This window comes from Nothobranchius furzeri, chromosome 13 (assembly GCF_043380555.1).
Source record: "Nothobranchius furzeri strain GRZ-AD chromosome 13, NfurGRZ-RIMD1, whole genome shotgun sequence".
In the NCBI taxonomy this organism is placed as follows: Eukaryota; Metazoa; Chordata; class Actinopteri; order Cyprinodontiformes; family Nothobranchiidae; genus Nothobranchius; species Nothobranchius furzeri.
Genome location: NC_091753.1, coordinates 59,619,386 through 59,636,591, shown reverse-complemented (window position 1 = coordinate 59,636,591; position 17,206 = coordinate 59,619,386). Strand labels below are relative to the sequence as shown.

The 17,206-nt window shown below is 45.6% G+C and overlaps 1 protein-coding gene across 2 annotated transcripts in view; it reads right to left on the bottom strand.

Moving 5' to 3' along the window:
* Positions 1–17,206, bottom strand: part of si:ch211-14c7.2 (potassium channel subfamily K member 6) — a 33,591-nt gene that overhangs the window by 1,607 nt on the left and 14,778 nt on the right. The window contains exons 3-4 of one of the 2 annotated variants that reach the window (XM_070543715.1): positions 12,397–12,906; positions 6,017–6,409 (exon numbers count right to left, since the gene is read on the bottom strand). In XM_070543715.1, coding sequence (XP_070399816.1) covers positions 6,017–6,409; positions 12,397–12,898 — 895 coding nt within the window. In that variant the 5' untranslated portion in view covers positions 12,899–12,906. Of the gene's footprint in view, positions 1–6,016; positions 6,410–12,396; positions 12,907–17,206 lie in introns of those variants that run through there. The other variant, XM_070543714.1, reaches the window with a different exon arrangement.

The following is a 17,206-nucleotide window of genomic DNA, read 5'->3' as shown; positions in this document are numbered from 1 at the left end:
GTTGCTGAGTGCTTCTTGGAAAGTCGCACGATAGTCACAACATCACGCGGGACTCAACAGAAGGCGAGCAGTGACACTTTTGCTGATACGTGATCAGACTTGTCGTCATGTTTTGTGAGACTAATTAATTAAAAATGTGTAAGTACGCCGTTTATTAGAATGTTTTAAGATCTATAGTACTTTAAATCCTGGGGGAAGCCACTGTGCACCTGCAACGCGGTGTAGGCCTGTGGACAGCTCGTGGCACTCGGTGCCGAGGTTGGGGTTTGTGGACCTTCTCCCCTTTGGGGCCCTTACTGGTAGCTTATTTGCCCTCGAACGGCAACAATAGGGTGCGTGGACCTGCCACTTCCCTCTGCGTAGTGCAGGTTTTCCATCGCACAGCAGGAGAGGTTTCACAGTGCCCAGGTCCCCTCCGCTCTGCCACCACGCTGCAGACCTGCTTAGTAATGTGCTTGGCAGACCTTGGAGCTCTGGTTCCACCCGACCGCTCACTCCCACCCCTCAACGAGATGAGAGACCTAGATACTCGCTGCGGTTAAACGGGTCATCATTTCGCATCCCGTCTCAGACGGCGGTGCTGCCAGCGGCAGTGGTGAGCCCTGTGGCTGGTCGATCACCTCCCAGCTAGTCTGTCTGGTAAGGACCCTCCTGCAGGCCCACTGAAACGCTCTATGATGCGTAAATACAAGACTCCGTCGTCCTGATCTCAGGACTGAGTTTGTTCAGGACTTTGACTCTGCCGGACTTCCAAGTCGCAGTTTTCATCGGGTGAATCGGTCATGTTCGGTTGCTGATCAAACCCCTAGTCCCAAGAGACGGGATCTGTGTACACTAAACAAATACTTGTGCAGGTAGAGGGTTTTTTTCCTCAAAAAGGTTAAGGCTCAAGCAGTTGCCAAATGTAATCAGCGCCGGAGATTGGTTTGTTGCGATCAATCTCATGGATGCGTATTTTAATGTGGGGGTTCATACCAATCACAGGCAGCTCCTGTTCTTCCTGTTTGAAGGGAAAGCCGATGAGTGATTGGTTCTCCCACTCGGATTAGCCCTAGCTCCCCGCACCTTTTCCAAGTGTGTGGAAGTTGTGTTAACACCTCTCAGAGAGGGGTATCTGCATTCTAACCTACTTGGATGACTGGGCTCTGGTAGCAAGTTCTCAGGTGCATGCAGAGGCTCACGTTTCCAAAGTTCTCTCTCATGCGTGAGCCCTGGGCTTTCTCCGTAAATTACAAGAAGAGCTCGCTAGATCCGAGCCAGAGGGTTTCCTTCCTCGGACTAGTAACATGCTCTCAGTCGGCTAGAGCATGCTTCTCGGATCACGGGATAGCCGCATTTATCAGCAACATGACCCACTTCCAGCTGGAAGCCAATCTAACACTCCTCACAGCTTTAGAGCCGTTGGGCATAATAGCTTTCACCATAGCCATGGTGCCTCTCGGTTGGTTATAGGTGGGGTGCAACACTTCCCAGCAGAGTTCTCCAATTGAGATGGTGTCCAAGCGTGTGGTGGTACCCACAGACGCTAAAACCGCTGCAGGAAAAAAAAAAAAAGAAGCTTTTCTCGCTAGTTGGTACATATCTATGGTTGGTGCTACTGTAGGCTGACCATACATCCCCTTTTCCCCGGACATGTCCACTTTTCACTCTCTGTCCGGGGCGTCCGGGGGGTGGGGGGGTCCTACCTTGATCAAAATGTGCGGTTTTTCATCCCGGAGCAGGGATCGAGTTATGGAGGCTGGATATCTTCCAGGGAAAGATCCAGTTTCTGCCTATATTACAATATTTATGGACTCTCAGCGTAGCGGGATTCTGCTGAGCGGAGAGGACGCACAGCGCTGATCGTTGGTGCGCCCGCTGCGTCCGGAACACGATACACTCTCAAGGTGGCGCAACAAAACATTATTGTTAACACATGATCGTTCACATCTGTTTATATCCTCTGGTGCTCTGTCTTTAAATCGTTCCTGACGCGCTCCGCTCATCGTGTGCTGCGGTGATTTCACCTCACCGACGCAGCATCGAAACGCGCTCTCCGCTTTGCCGTCAGGAGATCTTTGATCTGCTCAGAAGTTACTGATGAGGTGAAAAAGTAAGAATCCAGGCAGCAGATTTTCTGGAGAGTTTAGAGGAGATGCAGGAAGATGAGAGACAGACAGGACAGGAAATAGTTCAATAAAAACAAGAAAACAAAGCTTGAAAGTCAAATGTAGGCAGATTCATCTCCACTACACGTTTTATAAAACAATAAGTTATACACACGTAAAATTTATACATCTGATTCAGATCACCTTCAATACTCAGTCACTCACCCAGGGCCGTTTCAAGACATTCTGGGGGCCAGGGCAAAACAGAACACCCCCCCCAACCCTAACCCGTACATAACAGACATGCCACCATTACATTGTTAGCAGCAGAAGTTACATGTTATTAACATTTCCAACACAAATGCATGTTAAAAAATGCATTATAATTTACTGGATATATTTGTGTTATTTAGACTAAGATGAGTTATTTATACAAACCTAAAATGTTACTGAAATTAGGTCAAGTATTTAAACATATTTTAACTATAAAGATCAGATGGAAAAAGGAACTAAACACCAATCTAATGTATATTATTGAGACTTTTATAATATTTAGCCTTTATGAAAGTGAGGCAGTTGAATGCACAGAGTACGCATGTGCTGGCGCACGGTCAGGATGGTACCACCTCTGCCTCAGTTTGAGCCAGGAAAAACCCTGGTACCTTCGTTGTACCGAGTGAATCGACTGAAAGGGAACGTTAGGTTATAACCACTGTTCCCTGAAGGAGAGGAACGAGGTACAACGCAGGGCTGCCCCCTTCGCAGCCTAGCTCGGTGATGCTGGGGGCTTGTAGGTGGAGGGTGGGGCCACCACCCAGCGTCACGCTCATTTGCCTTTACAGGCGTGACTAAATGCATCTTCAGCCAGGCCACACGAGAGAGTGATGTCCCATAATACCTTCGTTGAACGTCGTTCCTCTTCTTCAGGGAACAATATGCATAACCTAACGTTTCCATTCTTGTGTCTGCAGCCTTTCCGAAAATAAACAAATAAACAGAAAGTGCACGAGTGCAAAAATGGGTTTGGGGGAATTTTTCACGAGGAAATAACATCACATGGTAAAAAGCTCCAAAAGTGAATTTTCCACGATCTGCCCACTTTAAGCTCATTTGATTTCCAAACTGCCATGGTCACTTCTTTTATGCATTTAGCCTACTGCAGCACCTTTGGCCCTCAATAAAGTCAGACCATGAAATAATGAAAATAAACGACAATTCTACTATATAATATGTAATAAGTTATAAACATTATTATACACTTAAACAAATTACCGTATGTGAGGACATATTCATTATATTCATTAGCTCATTTATGGTATTGTGGCACTTTCTGCCTTCCACAGTTCAACTTCAAGAAGCAATAGAAATGTCCAGGTCTTAAGCTAAAGCTGCATATTTTTGTTTTTCTGCCATCATCCTTTTGTTCATCTTAACGAAAAGCTGTTAACCACCACATTTCTGCACCAAGTGTCCCTCACAACCGCTCATTCAGCACCTAGAAGGGTTTACAATGATAAGATTTGAATAAAAGTCAGATAACAGTTTAAATTCGGTCATGCTGTACTAGTACTAGTCTGTCCATCCGGTCGGCGCAGCTGATGAATTCGAGGACTTTGACTGTTCAAACTCCAAATACCTTCCAAAAATATTTACTCTTCAGCAGCATTAGTGAGGGCCGAGAGACTCGAGGCAGCAGTCTAACACGTGAACTTAACGGTCAATAAGATGCCACAGTAGGAAAATAAAGATTTTTTTATCATGTTAAAATTTAACGTAAAGAAGAAAAAATACCAGAGGATTCTGATAAACGCCAGTCCAGTCCAGTACTGGAACACACGATCACCTGATCCAGGTACAGCCACCTGAACAACTTTTGTTAAAATGTATTTTAAAAATAATTCCACATAAATAGTTTTGGCAGAAACAATAAGAATCTTCGATCCTCCAGAAAACCTGCAGAAACTGGAGGTTAATTTTAAATCTTTTGCTGCCTGTAGGATGACAAAAAAACCGGATCCTAAAAGTTCCTGGCCACTTTGCAAAAGAAAAGGAGTGACACAGCATTTAAATTAGTGTATGCCATTTTTGTTTTTAAAGATAAAACAAGAAGACTTGCCAATGCACGAGGTAAAGTTTAAACACCGGACCACGGTAAAAATCAGCTGGTAATTACAGTCAGAGCTAGTTTCTCACTGACCGCAGCAGTCAGCATCATTATTCTGTTCTTCTGGCAGCATTAAGGGACTAAAAGGAACTTAAAATTTTGTCTCCAACTTAAAAAGGAAAAAAATCTGCATCAAATAATTAAAAAATAAATCCATAAAATGAACCTGCAGATGTTTTATAGGTTGTTTGTTCATCTAAACCTGGTGTTTTTAATACGTATAATTAAAAGAAACGTGGTTGTCTCTGAGGCCAGAAGCGTTGCCATGGTGTTGTTGTTCCCGGGACTCCGCTGCCTTGCAGCAGACGCCACAGATCTCGGATGGCTTCATCTGGGCTGTCAGCTTCTGAAGTAACGTTGCTCACATGGTCGTCTGAAGCTGGGAACAGGTTCACAGCACGGAGGGGCAGCTGGTCGTTTCACCGCATTCAAACAAGGATAACTGTCGTTAACGCCAGAGACCAATTTCAGCCCGTCTTATTTTGAAAGGACGCTTTCCGGTAATTGTGTATTCCGTGTGCCCTCTCTATCCGAAAATGTCCCTGTTGCGCAGAAAAAATGCAATGCCTCAGCGAGTATACAGCCCGCTGTGTATGTGTGTGTGTGTGTGTGTGTGTGTGTGTGTGTGTGTGTCACACACAGCGGGCTGTATAGTAGCAGTTTTAGGCACGGGCAGACAGGGCAGTTGCCCGGGGCGGCATTTTTTCATGACACAAAAGGGGTGCACAAGCGCTGAGTAAAAAATAAAAAAGAAAGGTGGTGGTGGGGGGGGGGGCTCAAAAGGGGCCTCGCCCGGGGAGTAATTCCATGTAGAACCGCCACTGTGTGTGTGTGTGTTTGTGTGTGTGTGTGTGTGTGTACTTTGTATTACATTCTGGAGACAAATCTTCAGGTTTAACCTACAACATAAGAACATTTTGAAATTGTGTGGACATTTGCCTGGTCCCCACAATGGAACCCCCCCTAAAGGTTGGTTTTAGAGGTGTGAATTAACTGAGTTAGGGTTAAGGTTAGGAATGGACCAGTACTGGTTATAATTAGGGTATGGGTTAGGCAAAATCCAGCCACTAAAATTAATGGAAGTCAATGACAAGTCACCACAAGTGTATCAATCCAAACGCACCAGATGTGTGTGTGTGTGTGTGTGTTAGGGTTGTCACGGTGTGAAAATTTAACTTCTCGGTTATTGTGACCAAAATTATCACAGTTTTCGGTATTATCGCAGCTTTTTTTAAAACGTGTTACATTTTCACACAATTAAATAAACCCTGTATATCAGGAAAATATTGTCCTCAGTTTGTGTCTAAATTTAGCCTAAAATGTGTTATTTTGTAATTATGTTGTTTAATTGTTTACATTTTTCCCCTTTAGTCTTTAAAATACCAATATTTGCCCATAACTTCTTATTTTATGTCTTTTTGATGTCATACAGGCTGCATGTGTGCAAGAGACAAAACCGACGAGTTCTACTTTCTCACCATTATTAATCAAAGTATGAAAATGTTTTTTCAAAATGATGGAAAACAGTTGAGAAACACCAATCCTGATAAACTAGTACTCTGGGAATACCATCACGCTCTAATAGGATGAGTTATACTGCGGCATTCCCTAAATTTTCCGATGAATATTCCAGCTACGCACGCAATCGTGTTACATTATCGTGATATTGAAAGAGCTGTCCAGTCTCCCACACCAGACGGTTTACAAACTCCTGCTCCGTTAAACTTGTGCATTAATCACACGGTGATGTGACGAAGACACTCACCCATTACAGCAACCTGATACAGCACTCGGTACCTCTGTCCAGGCTGGTTCGCAGGAACAAAATCCCCCAGTCCAATAGTGCACAGAGAGATGAAACAGAAATAGATGCCATCCAAGAACGTCCATGACACCTCCACCAGGCTGAACACGGCCGCCGGCGCCACGAAGAAGCTGAGCACCACGGCAAGCAGCAGCAGCAGGAAGTGCACAGCAGTGGCCGACTGGGGCTTCAAGCCCGAGCGCTGCAGGACGCCAACAGGAGCGAGGACCAGAGGGTGCATGATCCTCTGCACGCAGGCGGTGAGCACCAGCATGGTGAAGGGAACGCCTATCAGGGCGTAGACGATGGCGAACACTTTCCCAGCATCAGACAGAGGTGTTGGGTGACCATAACCTGCAGATATGAGCACAAAAGATAAATATTTACAAGTTAACTCCCTTCGATCGGTTTTGAGAATTATATATATTTATTAACTTGTGCCATTCTCTACCAGTCTAACCTTCAGAAACACTGGTGCAGCTGGCTGTTAACACACAAATAGGTTTATATCGTGTTTTATGTGGATCATTTTTATACTGTAAACGTTTAATGTAAACTAGACCTCGAGTCTGTAATAAAGTATCTCAGTTAAGAGTTAGAGATAAATGTCTCAGATGTCCCACAGCCACTCATTCATTACATACTTATAACTGATGTCAATTATCTCTGCCTGTTTTTAAGCGTGGCCTGAAAACCTGCTTCTTCCGCTTGCTGTTCCCTGAACGTGTTTGAGGTCGGCCCTCTTTTATGTTGGTGTTATTCCGTTTTTATTGGTCCCTGTCTCCCTGGTTTTATCCATTTGTTTCTACTTCAACGTTTTACCCTCTTTGCACTATTTTAATTGCTTTTATTATCTATTCATTCATTGTGATTTACATTTCTTTTTTCTGTGTACTGCGCCTTGGGCTCCCTGACAGGGAAGGCGCTTAATAAAGCTTTGAACTGAATTTGAATTGAAATAATTTTAATTCCATCTTGGAGGTTCACAATAGTACCAGTAATTGCTCTTGCTCTTTACGAAAACCATGACCAAATTTTCCTGCAACTTTTAAACAAACCGTTCATCGTTTCCCCCAAAAAACTTCCCGAGAACGTTGACGATTCAGTGGAAGTTTTGTCCGATTCAGAAAAAGGCAGAATAACTGCTAAACTGTGACTTTTGGTAAAGGAGCAATGTGTCTGTCTTCTACAGTGAAAACAGCACAAAACAGTCTGAAGTCACGTTGGAAGGAAGGTTACATTGAGAGGATTTCATTCTCAGTCGACTGGGGGTTTGTCAGTTTATCTCCTTTAAAACAGTAAACAGGGACTAAGTTACGGTTTATAAGCCTGTGGGACCAGAGGTGCTGAGCTAACGCGGCATCGCAGCCATCTGCAGTCCGACACCAGCAGGCAAAAAGCTCCAGAGTTGTTTAAAGAGCTGGCAAGAAGCCAGTAGCGACCCAGAAGTTATTTCTTGTTCCTCTAAGAAGCCTCATGTGAAGCAGACTAGGGGCTAAAATTGAGCCAACAATGCTACTCATCACATCTCAAATTTGACCATAGGATGTCTTTGTTGCACTACGCACCTTTAAGGTAAATCAGATAAACGTTATCCCAGAGGTGAAAGGGACTCCAATGACAGAGTTTTATATTGAAACATTTACATTTAAGAGAAAAACACGAGAATTTAGGTTTGTTTGTTCTTTAGGGAAGAGGGAAGCTAGACTAACCCTGGCTGTGGTCGAATGTAAACTTACAGAAGAACACACGGGTTATTATTTTTACCAGGTGACATATTCTCATCAGTTCAGGTGTGAATGATGATGGAATTTTCTCCCGTACATGTCACAGACGTCGTTCGTCCAGAAGATCAAACCTTCAGCAAGGGTCGTGACCTTCTGCCCAGCCAATCACATGCATGCTAATGGATCCCATCACTCAACACATTTAACTTCTAAGTGCGGAATGTGTGTTTTAAAAACAAACCGTCTTCAGCTTGGACCAGAGGTGCTTCATCCTTTAGGATTGTAGCAACCAGAATGACTTCATGTTCTTTAAATAAACATATTATGCAAATCTCACCTTTTGCATCCCTTTGTGTGGCCATGTGGATCTTTAATACCTACGGACACTCTGACCATTAGGCAGGGTTTCCCCCAGAAAATGAGTTAGGCCTGGCAGCTTCGGCCGTCGGGGTGGTGGGGTGGGGTGGCTGGGGGGTTCGTTTGCTCTGTCGGGGACGGAGTGCTCCTCCGTGAGAGCGAGGTTGGGGGGGCTGCACACGTTCCACTGCTGTTTCTCACCAGTATCAGCTGATGGAGGGCTCTAGTTTCATTGCGCCATTCGTGTCAGCGGACACGGTAGGGTTGGGGAGGGGGGCGGGGCATGACGCTTAGCCTGGTGGGGAAACCCTGATTAGGGATGTAAGAAAATATTGATTGTGGCAATATATCGCAATTATGTTTTCCAGCGATATATCGATATTTAAAAGCTGTGTATCAAAAATATCGATATCGCAATATATTGTGGTATTTTTTCCTGCAATATTATATTGATATTCAAAAGCCGTGTATCGACTTTTTGGAAGAATTTACATGCAAACATTTGTGCATTTTCTTTTTTCGTGCAATTCGAACGCCAACCACTAGTTGACAGGAGTGTGCAATGGGTTTTGTTTCCACCATTGAAATGTTAATCCCTCTGTTATGGTTCAGATGCCTCGTTTTAAACATGTTACGCATCAGTTTGGACTGCTTATTGAATTTTCCTACAATAACTTCAGTCTAAAAAAAAATCTAATCGCTAATATTGTCTGACTGAATGTATCGCAATATATTGTGATATATCGTATCGTCTCCCCTGGTTAATGACACGTATCGCCATAATTTCACCAATACACATCCCTACTGAACAGGAATAAAATCCCATCAATGTGTTTTCCGTTAGTGTTAGGATTCAGGAATTATCTGCTTCTGTGAGCTGTTTGAAAAAGTTCCTTAAAGTGACATAAAAATAAAGAAGATCATCATAGAGCTTGGGTTAGGATGTGGAGGAAACTGATCCAGAAGGGAAACCCAGACTCCCACTCCAGCTCCTCCTGGGAGATTCCATGACATTCCCAAACTAGACAGAATGTATAATTGGAGAAACTTTCTGGTTCAGAAAACCTCCAAACTGTGGAAACTAGGAGACATTTCAACTGTTAGATTAAGGCGTTAAAAGAGGAACCAACACATTCTCACACCCAAAGCGTCGAATAACGCGTGTGACCAAGCGTCAAAATATGACGATTAGGGTGTCCCAGCGCGTCGGGAGAGGGCGCACTGGGACACCCTGATCGTCATATTTTGACGCTTGGTCACACGCGTTATTATTCGACGCTTTGGGTGTGAGAATGTGTTGGAGGAACGCACAGCGAGAAGCTATGTTTTGTTTTTGGTTCTACTAAACGAACACTAGTGGGTGCTAAAAACAAGCCAAAAGTGCCTTTCTTTCTTAGTCCCCCTTTAAAAACCTAATGACCCAACCCTTCATCAGTTTCTTTTTAGATCATAACTGGTGTACCGTCACCGATTCCAAATGTTTATTTTGGAGCCATAAAAGTGACACAGGGATGTGACATCACAGCCAATCAGAGGGAAGTCCATGATAACATCAGTGAGTCACTTTTAAGAAGCGTGTCTAGCAGCCGTTTTCACCTGAAGAGATCAATATTTGACTAGAACAAACATCACAGCAGAATTCCCCTCAGTCGTAAGATCTTCGCGGTTCTTTATGCATGTTCCTAAGATCTTCTTGGTCGGAGACTAAATCTGTCATTTATTAGTTAAGATGCAGAAGCAACAAAGAATAACGAATAAATGAAGGTGCAAACTCTCATCTACAGAAACATGAAGATGTTTCCACGGTGAAGATAACAGAGACTTGTTTTCCTTACAGTTTCACTTCCAGCTGGGTGGTTTGTTTACAACCAGCTGGATCATCTGACCTCCTGGATCCTCCAGAAATGATACGGACCACATCGGTCATAACTCAACAGCAGCGCTGGGAAAGCTCCCCGTACAGACAAAGGTCTCTCCTGTTCTGCTTCACATGCGACTTCGCATTACTTAACGTTTTATCACGTCAGTCGTTAGAAAGATAACACACAGCTTCAGTAAAGAAGCTGGTTTGAGTCTTCTGAATGTGGGAAATTCATTCCTCTAAAAGAACTAATCCTGAAAAATAAATAAAAAAGGCTTCTGGAGACAACCTGCCCCACTTATTCAACGGTCAGCCACGGCACAATTCCTGATTTTACTGTAAAAGTACAAGTCCTGCATGTGCTGGCTGGGATGCAGGATCAGAAACCCTAGTGGTCCTCCAGGGCCACCATCCAGAGCCTGATAAGCTGCTGAACAGTTCACATAACCACTGAATCGGCTATGTGGTGAGCAGAGCAACAACAAAAACATGCTGATAGGAACCCTAGAGCAGCGGTCCGCAAACTTTCAGCTTCAGACCCACAAAATAGCCATTTTCAAGACACACAACACCAGATATCAGATGTGATAACACAAAACTTGTATAGTGGCTTTTAAGGGTTCAATGACCCCCCAAGGTGCTTCACAACACAATCAGCCATTCACACGCTAGTAGGGAGGAGCTACGATGTAGCCACAGCTGCCCTGGGGCGCTCTGACAGAGGCGAGGCTGCCGAGCACAGGCGCCACCGGTCCCTCCGACCACCACCAGCAAGCAAAGGCGGGTTGAGCGTCTTGCCCAAGGACACAACAGCAGAATTCTCTGGTTGGACCTGGGATGGAACCTGCAACCTTCTGGTTATTAGAGGACCCCACCTTCTGAGCTGCTGCTGTCCCACTTTTATATAATTGGTTGAGTTGAGCTTATGGCAGAAATCGAGCTTCAGAAATAGTTGACATTTTTATTTTATTTTTGAAAATCATCTCAAGACTCGAGGCCGACCGATCTAGTCGGTCGATCTTACATTTTTTTATCTCGGCCAAAATTATTTTTAAAGGCCGATGTAAACATTTCTTTAAATAAAATCAGGCAGCTCTGTGGCCAACTGCCTGGCCTCGCCAGACATCGCCCTGCCAGGCCAGGCACCTGGACATTGAGAAACACCCATAGGACCTGCAACCCTGACCTCTAATCATGGAGCACACCAGTTTGCTCACTGGGTAAACTGGTCCATAGGACCTATGCCCCACACAGCACAGCACCAGCTCAGTGTTTGGACATCCTCACTACCAAATCCCCAGACTAACTACAGAAGGACATTCTGTCCCATTAATGAGTTTGTGTCACGATCAAACGTTTGTTCCTCACAAACCCTGAAGCCAAGTCAAGTCTTCCTGACATGGTAACGCGGTACAGATGACATGGTAACGCGGTACAGATGACATGGTAACGCGGTACAGATGACATGGTAACGTGGTACAGATGACATGGTAACGCAGTACAGATGACATGGTAACGCGGTACAGATGACATGGTAACGCGGTACAGATGACATGGTAACGCGGTACAGATGACATGGTAACGCGGTACAGATGACATGGTAACGCGGTACAGATGACATGGTAACGTGGTACAGATGACCTGAAACACAACATGACACGCTAAAGCACGAGAGATAGAAACAGAAGTGTGAAAATGAAATATAAATGATAGAAGCTCTAATCTAAAAGAGAAGAAGGCCATTATACCAGTGACCGGTAGCACATTGCACAGGTACTGGTTAGACTTAGAACACCTCAGGGGCGTGTCCAGGGAGTGGCCTGGGGTAGCACATGCCACCCTCGGAATCTGATTGGCCACCCCAGGTGCCACCACACGGCTTTTCATTGTCCACGAAAGGCTTGGGGGTAAAACAAAAAAGCATAACCATTGGTGCCACCCATGCACAAAGTTGTGCCTCACCTGGGCCACCCCATTTTAAAAGATCTGGACACGCCACTGGAACACCTCCTGATGCCACACCAGGTTTCTGCCCCTCACTATTACCGTAATACACCCTGTGAGCGCGAAGCCACCGTCGGTGTGAACCTGAGCGGCGCACAGACGGGTGATTGATTACCGGAAACCACCGTGTGGGTGTTCGGAGTTTTAAACGTAAAGCAGGAAACCGGAAGTGAAACATCTGTTCACTGGAGATGCAGCTCCACAGCTGTTACTCGGCTGTGTCGTTTTAGGACATGGTGGGAAAACAATAAACCACTTTTATGAAGTGAAAATGTTGTTCTTGGTGTGAAATCTCAGCTGACAGACGTTTAGCAGAACTTTGTGTTCGCGTCTCTGTCGGCTCCGCGTCGCGCGCTACGCGCCCCCCAGGTGTGACTCGGAGATGGACTCACCTACAGTGGTGACCAGGGTGTTGGCGAAGAACATGGAGGACGACAGGTCCCAGTTGGACTTGTCGGAGGAGTTCTTGAGGACGGACACTCCGTACTTGTTGGCCGACAGGACCTGGTTCAGAAAGCGCTCCAGAGACGCGGCGCTGACGCAGCTCTGGTTCAGAAAGTCCTCCTTCAGCAGCTCCATGTCGCGTCGCAGCTTGTCCTCCACCGGCCGCTCGATGCTGGAGAAGACCAGCGCTCCGAACAGCAGGTAGATGATGTAGAAGAGCACGAAACCGGTGAGCAGCAGCCACGACTTGCCTACAGAGTGCATGTCGCTGTGGAGGCCCGGAGCCGCTCCGCTTCCTCCTGCTCCTCTCTCTGTGTGGAAACCGCTGAGGAGCTCAACACCTCCTTTTTGTCTCCTCCTCCTCCTCCTCCTCCTCACATCAGCAGGAGGGTGTGTCCAGCCTGGAGAGGTGCATCCTGGTCCTGCAGAAAAACTTTCAGCGCACTCCATCTCCGCTCCTGCCACGTCGGAGGAAACAACAAAGACATGATGGGGTTTGAGACGAAGTGTCGGGAAAACTATTCGGAAGATTATTTTCAGAATAAAATTGTAGGGTTTTCAGAATAAAGTTGGGATGGGGGTTTCTGATAAAGAAGTAACAGTGGCGTGTCCAGGCCTTTTAAAATGGGGTGGCCCAGGTGGGGCACTGGCACCTGTGCAGGTGACGTGCACTCATGGGACCACCCACTTTGCCATGATGGAAGACCGTTTACACACGTTGAAGCTAGTGAAAACAAGTCTGTTTGTAGCCATTTATCGCTTTTATTTAGCTGATTTCACAGTAAAATGGTAACCGCTTGCTGCGCGGTTGGTTGCACTAACAAACATGAAAGTCAACTCGTTTTTAAATGACTGATGGAAACTGAGGACGGATATAAACTGCAGCGGTCAATCAAACGGACTGGCAGCTCTCAAAGTATCTTTGGATTTGCAGCAAACATGTTTTTACTGGTAAGATTAGCAGGGACAGGGATACGTGTGATGTGCTTCTATTGATAATCCTAATGGATGGATAGATATTTCACCATGTAGTGAAATGCGAGATCATTCTTTGCAATAACATCGTTCCAATGTAGGATTACGTATGTTAAAATCACGTTATTTACTTAGTATGATGAGCTTTGCCGTTGTGCGATATCTTGTCTCATCTTGGCATGTGAGTAGCTTCTGAACCCAGCGACCCGCCTCGGACAAAAACTAGTGGGGATCTGGACTTTATTAAATATATATCAGCTACAGTGTAAAGTGAAGTGCTTTTTATCACACAGTGTCATAAATCTAGTGGGTGAATTCTGGCAATGTCTGCAACTTGTTTTTTGTCATGAGGAAGACCAGGACAGGGATTAATGTGATTTGTTTATACTACTTATTGATCATCTTAATCAGCAATCAGAATGGATGTCTGAGTGCTGAAGACAGTTTCATCCTCACAGGTAGCGCAGTATAGCTTCAGCTTTAATGCCTCGCCTGACATCAAAACTTTATTAGGAATATTTTCAGTTGTTTTAAAATCCTAATGAATACAGAGATGGGGGGGGGGGGGGTCAGAAAAGTTAACAGGATGTACAAGAATCTGTTTCAAGACCTACAGAAAAAGACAACAAAGGGACACACAAACATCTAAAATGTCACTGCACCAACTGCATGAACATGTATAACATTAACAATTCTTGCTGAAAAAGCACACAGTAATAATTTATAGTGCATTTAGTGCCAACCACAGCCTTAGGTTATGTGTCAAAAATGCCCAAGTCAATACTTGTGAGCAGTGGTGGCTGGTGGGTTTCATTTATTTTTTGAGTGGGGCACAATTTAGCAGGTGTTGTGCGGAAAAGAGCATGCCAGCCAAGATTTGCACAACGTGTTATGTTTATGTTCATGTATTTAGCAGACACTTTAGTCCTAAGTGACTTACAGGTGATAATCAAGCCAGCGGGCTGCCCTTGAGGCTAACAACAAACACTATTCAGCCAATAGGTGACAGTGAGGCAGCGTAATCAATCTTAAACCCTTTTCAGATAGACATTCTGGAATATGTGCGGACAATTCAGTCTGGTTTTTAACCAGAACTGTGTTTTCAGACACACCACTTTTTTACCTGAACTTGTCCTTTCGGCTGCCTTCCCACAGCAGGGAAAAGTTCCAGTTGTCGGGGGGTGGGGGTGGGGGGGTGGGGGTTGGGATCAGACTTATGTTAAGCATAATTCTGCACACACAAAGATGCATAAGAGACCTGGATGATGAAGCTCAATGGTTAAAGGAATCACGGAAGCGGTGTGAAGCGCTCCGTCACGCGTCTAGGCGGTACCGTAGGAGGCGAGCTGCCATGGTTCGCCGCATGCTACAGGAGCGAGCTATCTAGGTGCGCACAGCGTCCCCCGGTCCCCTCCTGCTCCCCCCCTCCCTGTCCGGAACTCAACCAAGGAGCCAGAGATAGGAAGTCATTTTGGATTGAGATATTGTGCTGTATGGATGGTTTTGCTGGGATGACAAGCAGTTCAGTTTTAGAGAGGTTGAGTTGGAGATGGTGGGATTTCATCCATTTTGATATGCCAGAGAGACGGTCTGAGATTTGTGCAGAGACTGTGAGGTCATCTGGCGGGAATGACAGATAGAACTGGGTGTTGTCGGCATAGCAGTGGTAGGAGAAGCTATGCGATCAAATGGTCTCACCCAGTAAGGTGGCATATATGGCAAAGAGAAGAGGTCCTAGTACAGAGCCCTGGGGGACTCCTGTGGCAAGATGGTGAACAGCAGAAGATTGTCCGAGCCAAGACACACTGAAAGATCGTCCCTGTCAGGTACGATTCAAACCAGGAGTGTGCTTTCCCTTTGATGCCCATGTCAGAGAGCATTGACAAAAGGAAGCCATGGCTGACAGTGTCAAATGCAGCAGATTGATCAAGCAGGATAAGCACTGAGGATTTGGCCGTCACTCTAGCTTCTTTGAAGGATTCTGTCACTGCTAACAGAACCGGTTTAGTGGAGTGGCCCTTTGTGAACCCAGATTGGTAAGGGTCAAGCAGACCGTTTTGTGAGAGGTGTCCTGTGATCTGCTTGAAGGTTGCCCTTTTGAAATGTTAGACATAAACAGGAGGAGAGATAGGTCGGTAGTTCTCCACATGATATGGAGGAAGGGACTTTTTTTTAGCATTGGTTTAACCTGAGCATGCTTGAGAGAGGTGGGAAATGTTACACATGTATGTTAGTGAAGCCTTTATCATGTGTGAATGCTGCGGCTACTGTAGGAGCAATAGCTTGGAGCAGCTTAGTCGGAATGGGGTCGAGTGGGCATGTAGTAGGGCGGCTGCACGTGAGAAGCTTGGACACAGTTCTCAGTGAGAGGGGTAAATGAAGAAAATGATGCAGTAGGGCTTCTGATGGTCGGTCTAGAAACACTTTGTAGTAACGAAAGTTCAGGAGTGGCTAGTTCAGTAAACTGCTTATAGCTGCCACTTTCTCAGTGCAGAATGAGGCAAAGGTGTCTGGTTGGTAGGAGGTGGAGGGTCAAGTAGAGTTTTAATTGTCGAAAATAGTTTCCGAGTTTCAGAAGAGCTGAGAATTTTGTCTGTAGAAGTCTTTCTTTCCATCAGTGATGCTGGCAGAGAATGAGGATAGTAATGCCTGGAATTTCGATAGATCAGCAGGATCTTTCATTTTGCGCCATTTCTGTTCCGCAGCTCTAAGATTGGTGCGTAGAGACTGGAGGGTATCATTTAGCCAAGGGTGCGACTGAGAGGATCTGGCAGGTCTGGAGGCTAAAGGGACAAGTTGTTGAGACACGACCAGAGTGATTCAGTCGCATCATTCACTTCACAGGCAGAGAATGTGCTAACGCTGCATTCAGGGTAGAAGAAAGAGGAAGCTGAGGGCTTCGACTGAACACAAGTCAATACAAACCAACGTGGTTCTGAGTGTCCACTTTCTAGACAGAAGCTTGGTGGTGTCACTGGTGACCCACTTCAGGGCGAGAGAACACGGTTTCTATTTATGTTCATCATCATAATGGGTCTGTAGGCGGCACTTTGGTGAGAGCTGGGTCAAAGGTCACGCCAAGATTACTGACAGAAGGTTTGGTGTGGGAAGCAAGCTGACCAAGAGAGTCTCTGACTTTGGGAACCAGCTTGTCTGGGGCACCGATGAGGATCTCAGTCTTATCTTCATTCAGCTGAAGAAAGCTCCCACCATCCAGGTTTTGATAGAGTCTAAGCAGGTGTGGAACAGCTGCAGCTTAGACATCTCATGGGGCTTAAAGGCTAATGGCTGTTTGCCATGGGTGATCTCAGCAGAGGCATAAAGCCTCAGACAGGAAAGAAAAACAACAATCATCTATACAGCGCCGCTCGAGATGAGTCACAACGTGCTTCACAAAAACCAAAGACTGAACAAAAAGATTTCCAAAAATGATTAAAAACATGTTTAAACTGATGCGACAGCGTGAGCGTCCTGTCACTGTGTCCCGATGGATCATGCGCCCAGGCTACTTGGCCTGGGGGATGTCCCTTTGGCTGACTCGTTAGCATGCGTGACTCTCACCCGGGAGTCTGGGCATCGGATCCCGGCCGGGCCCTCGTTCCTCCATCTTGCCACACTGAGAAAAAAATGTGAGAACAGGGAAAGAGAAAATGAAAAGTTGGATCCTGGGAAAGGTGGAATAGGTAGAAGAGCAGGACAAGGAGAAGGAGGTGATGAAGGTCCCACCAGAGCCTGATCGGCTCAGTTTAAAGGAGACCACTGAGTCCACTGATCTCAGGCTCA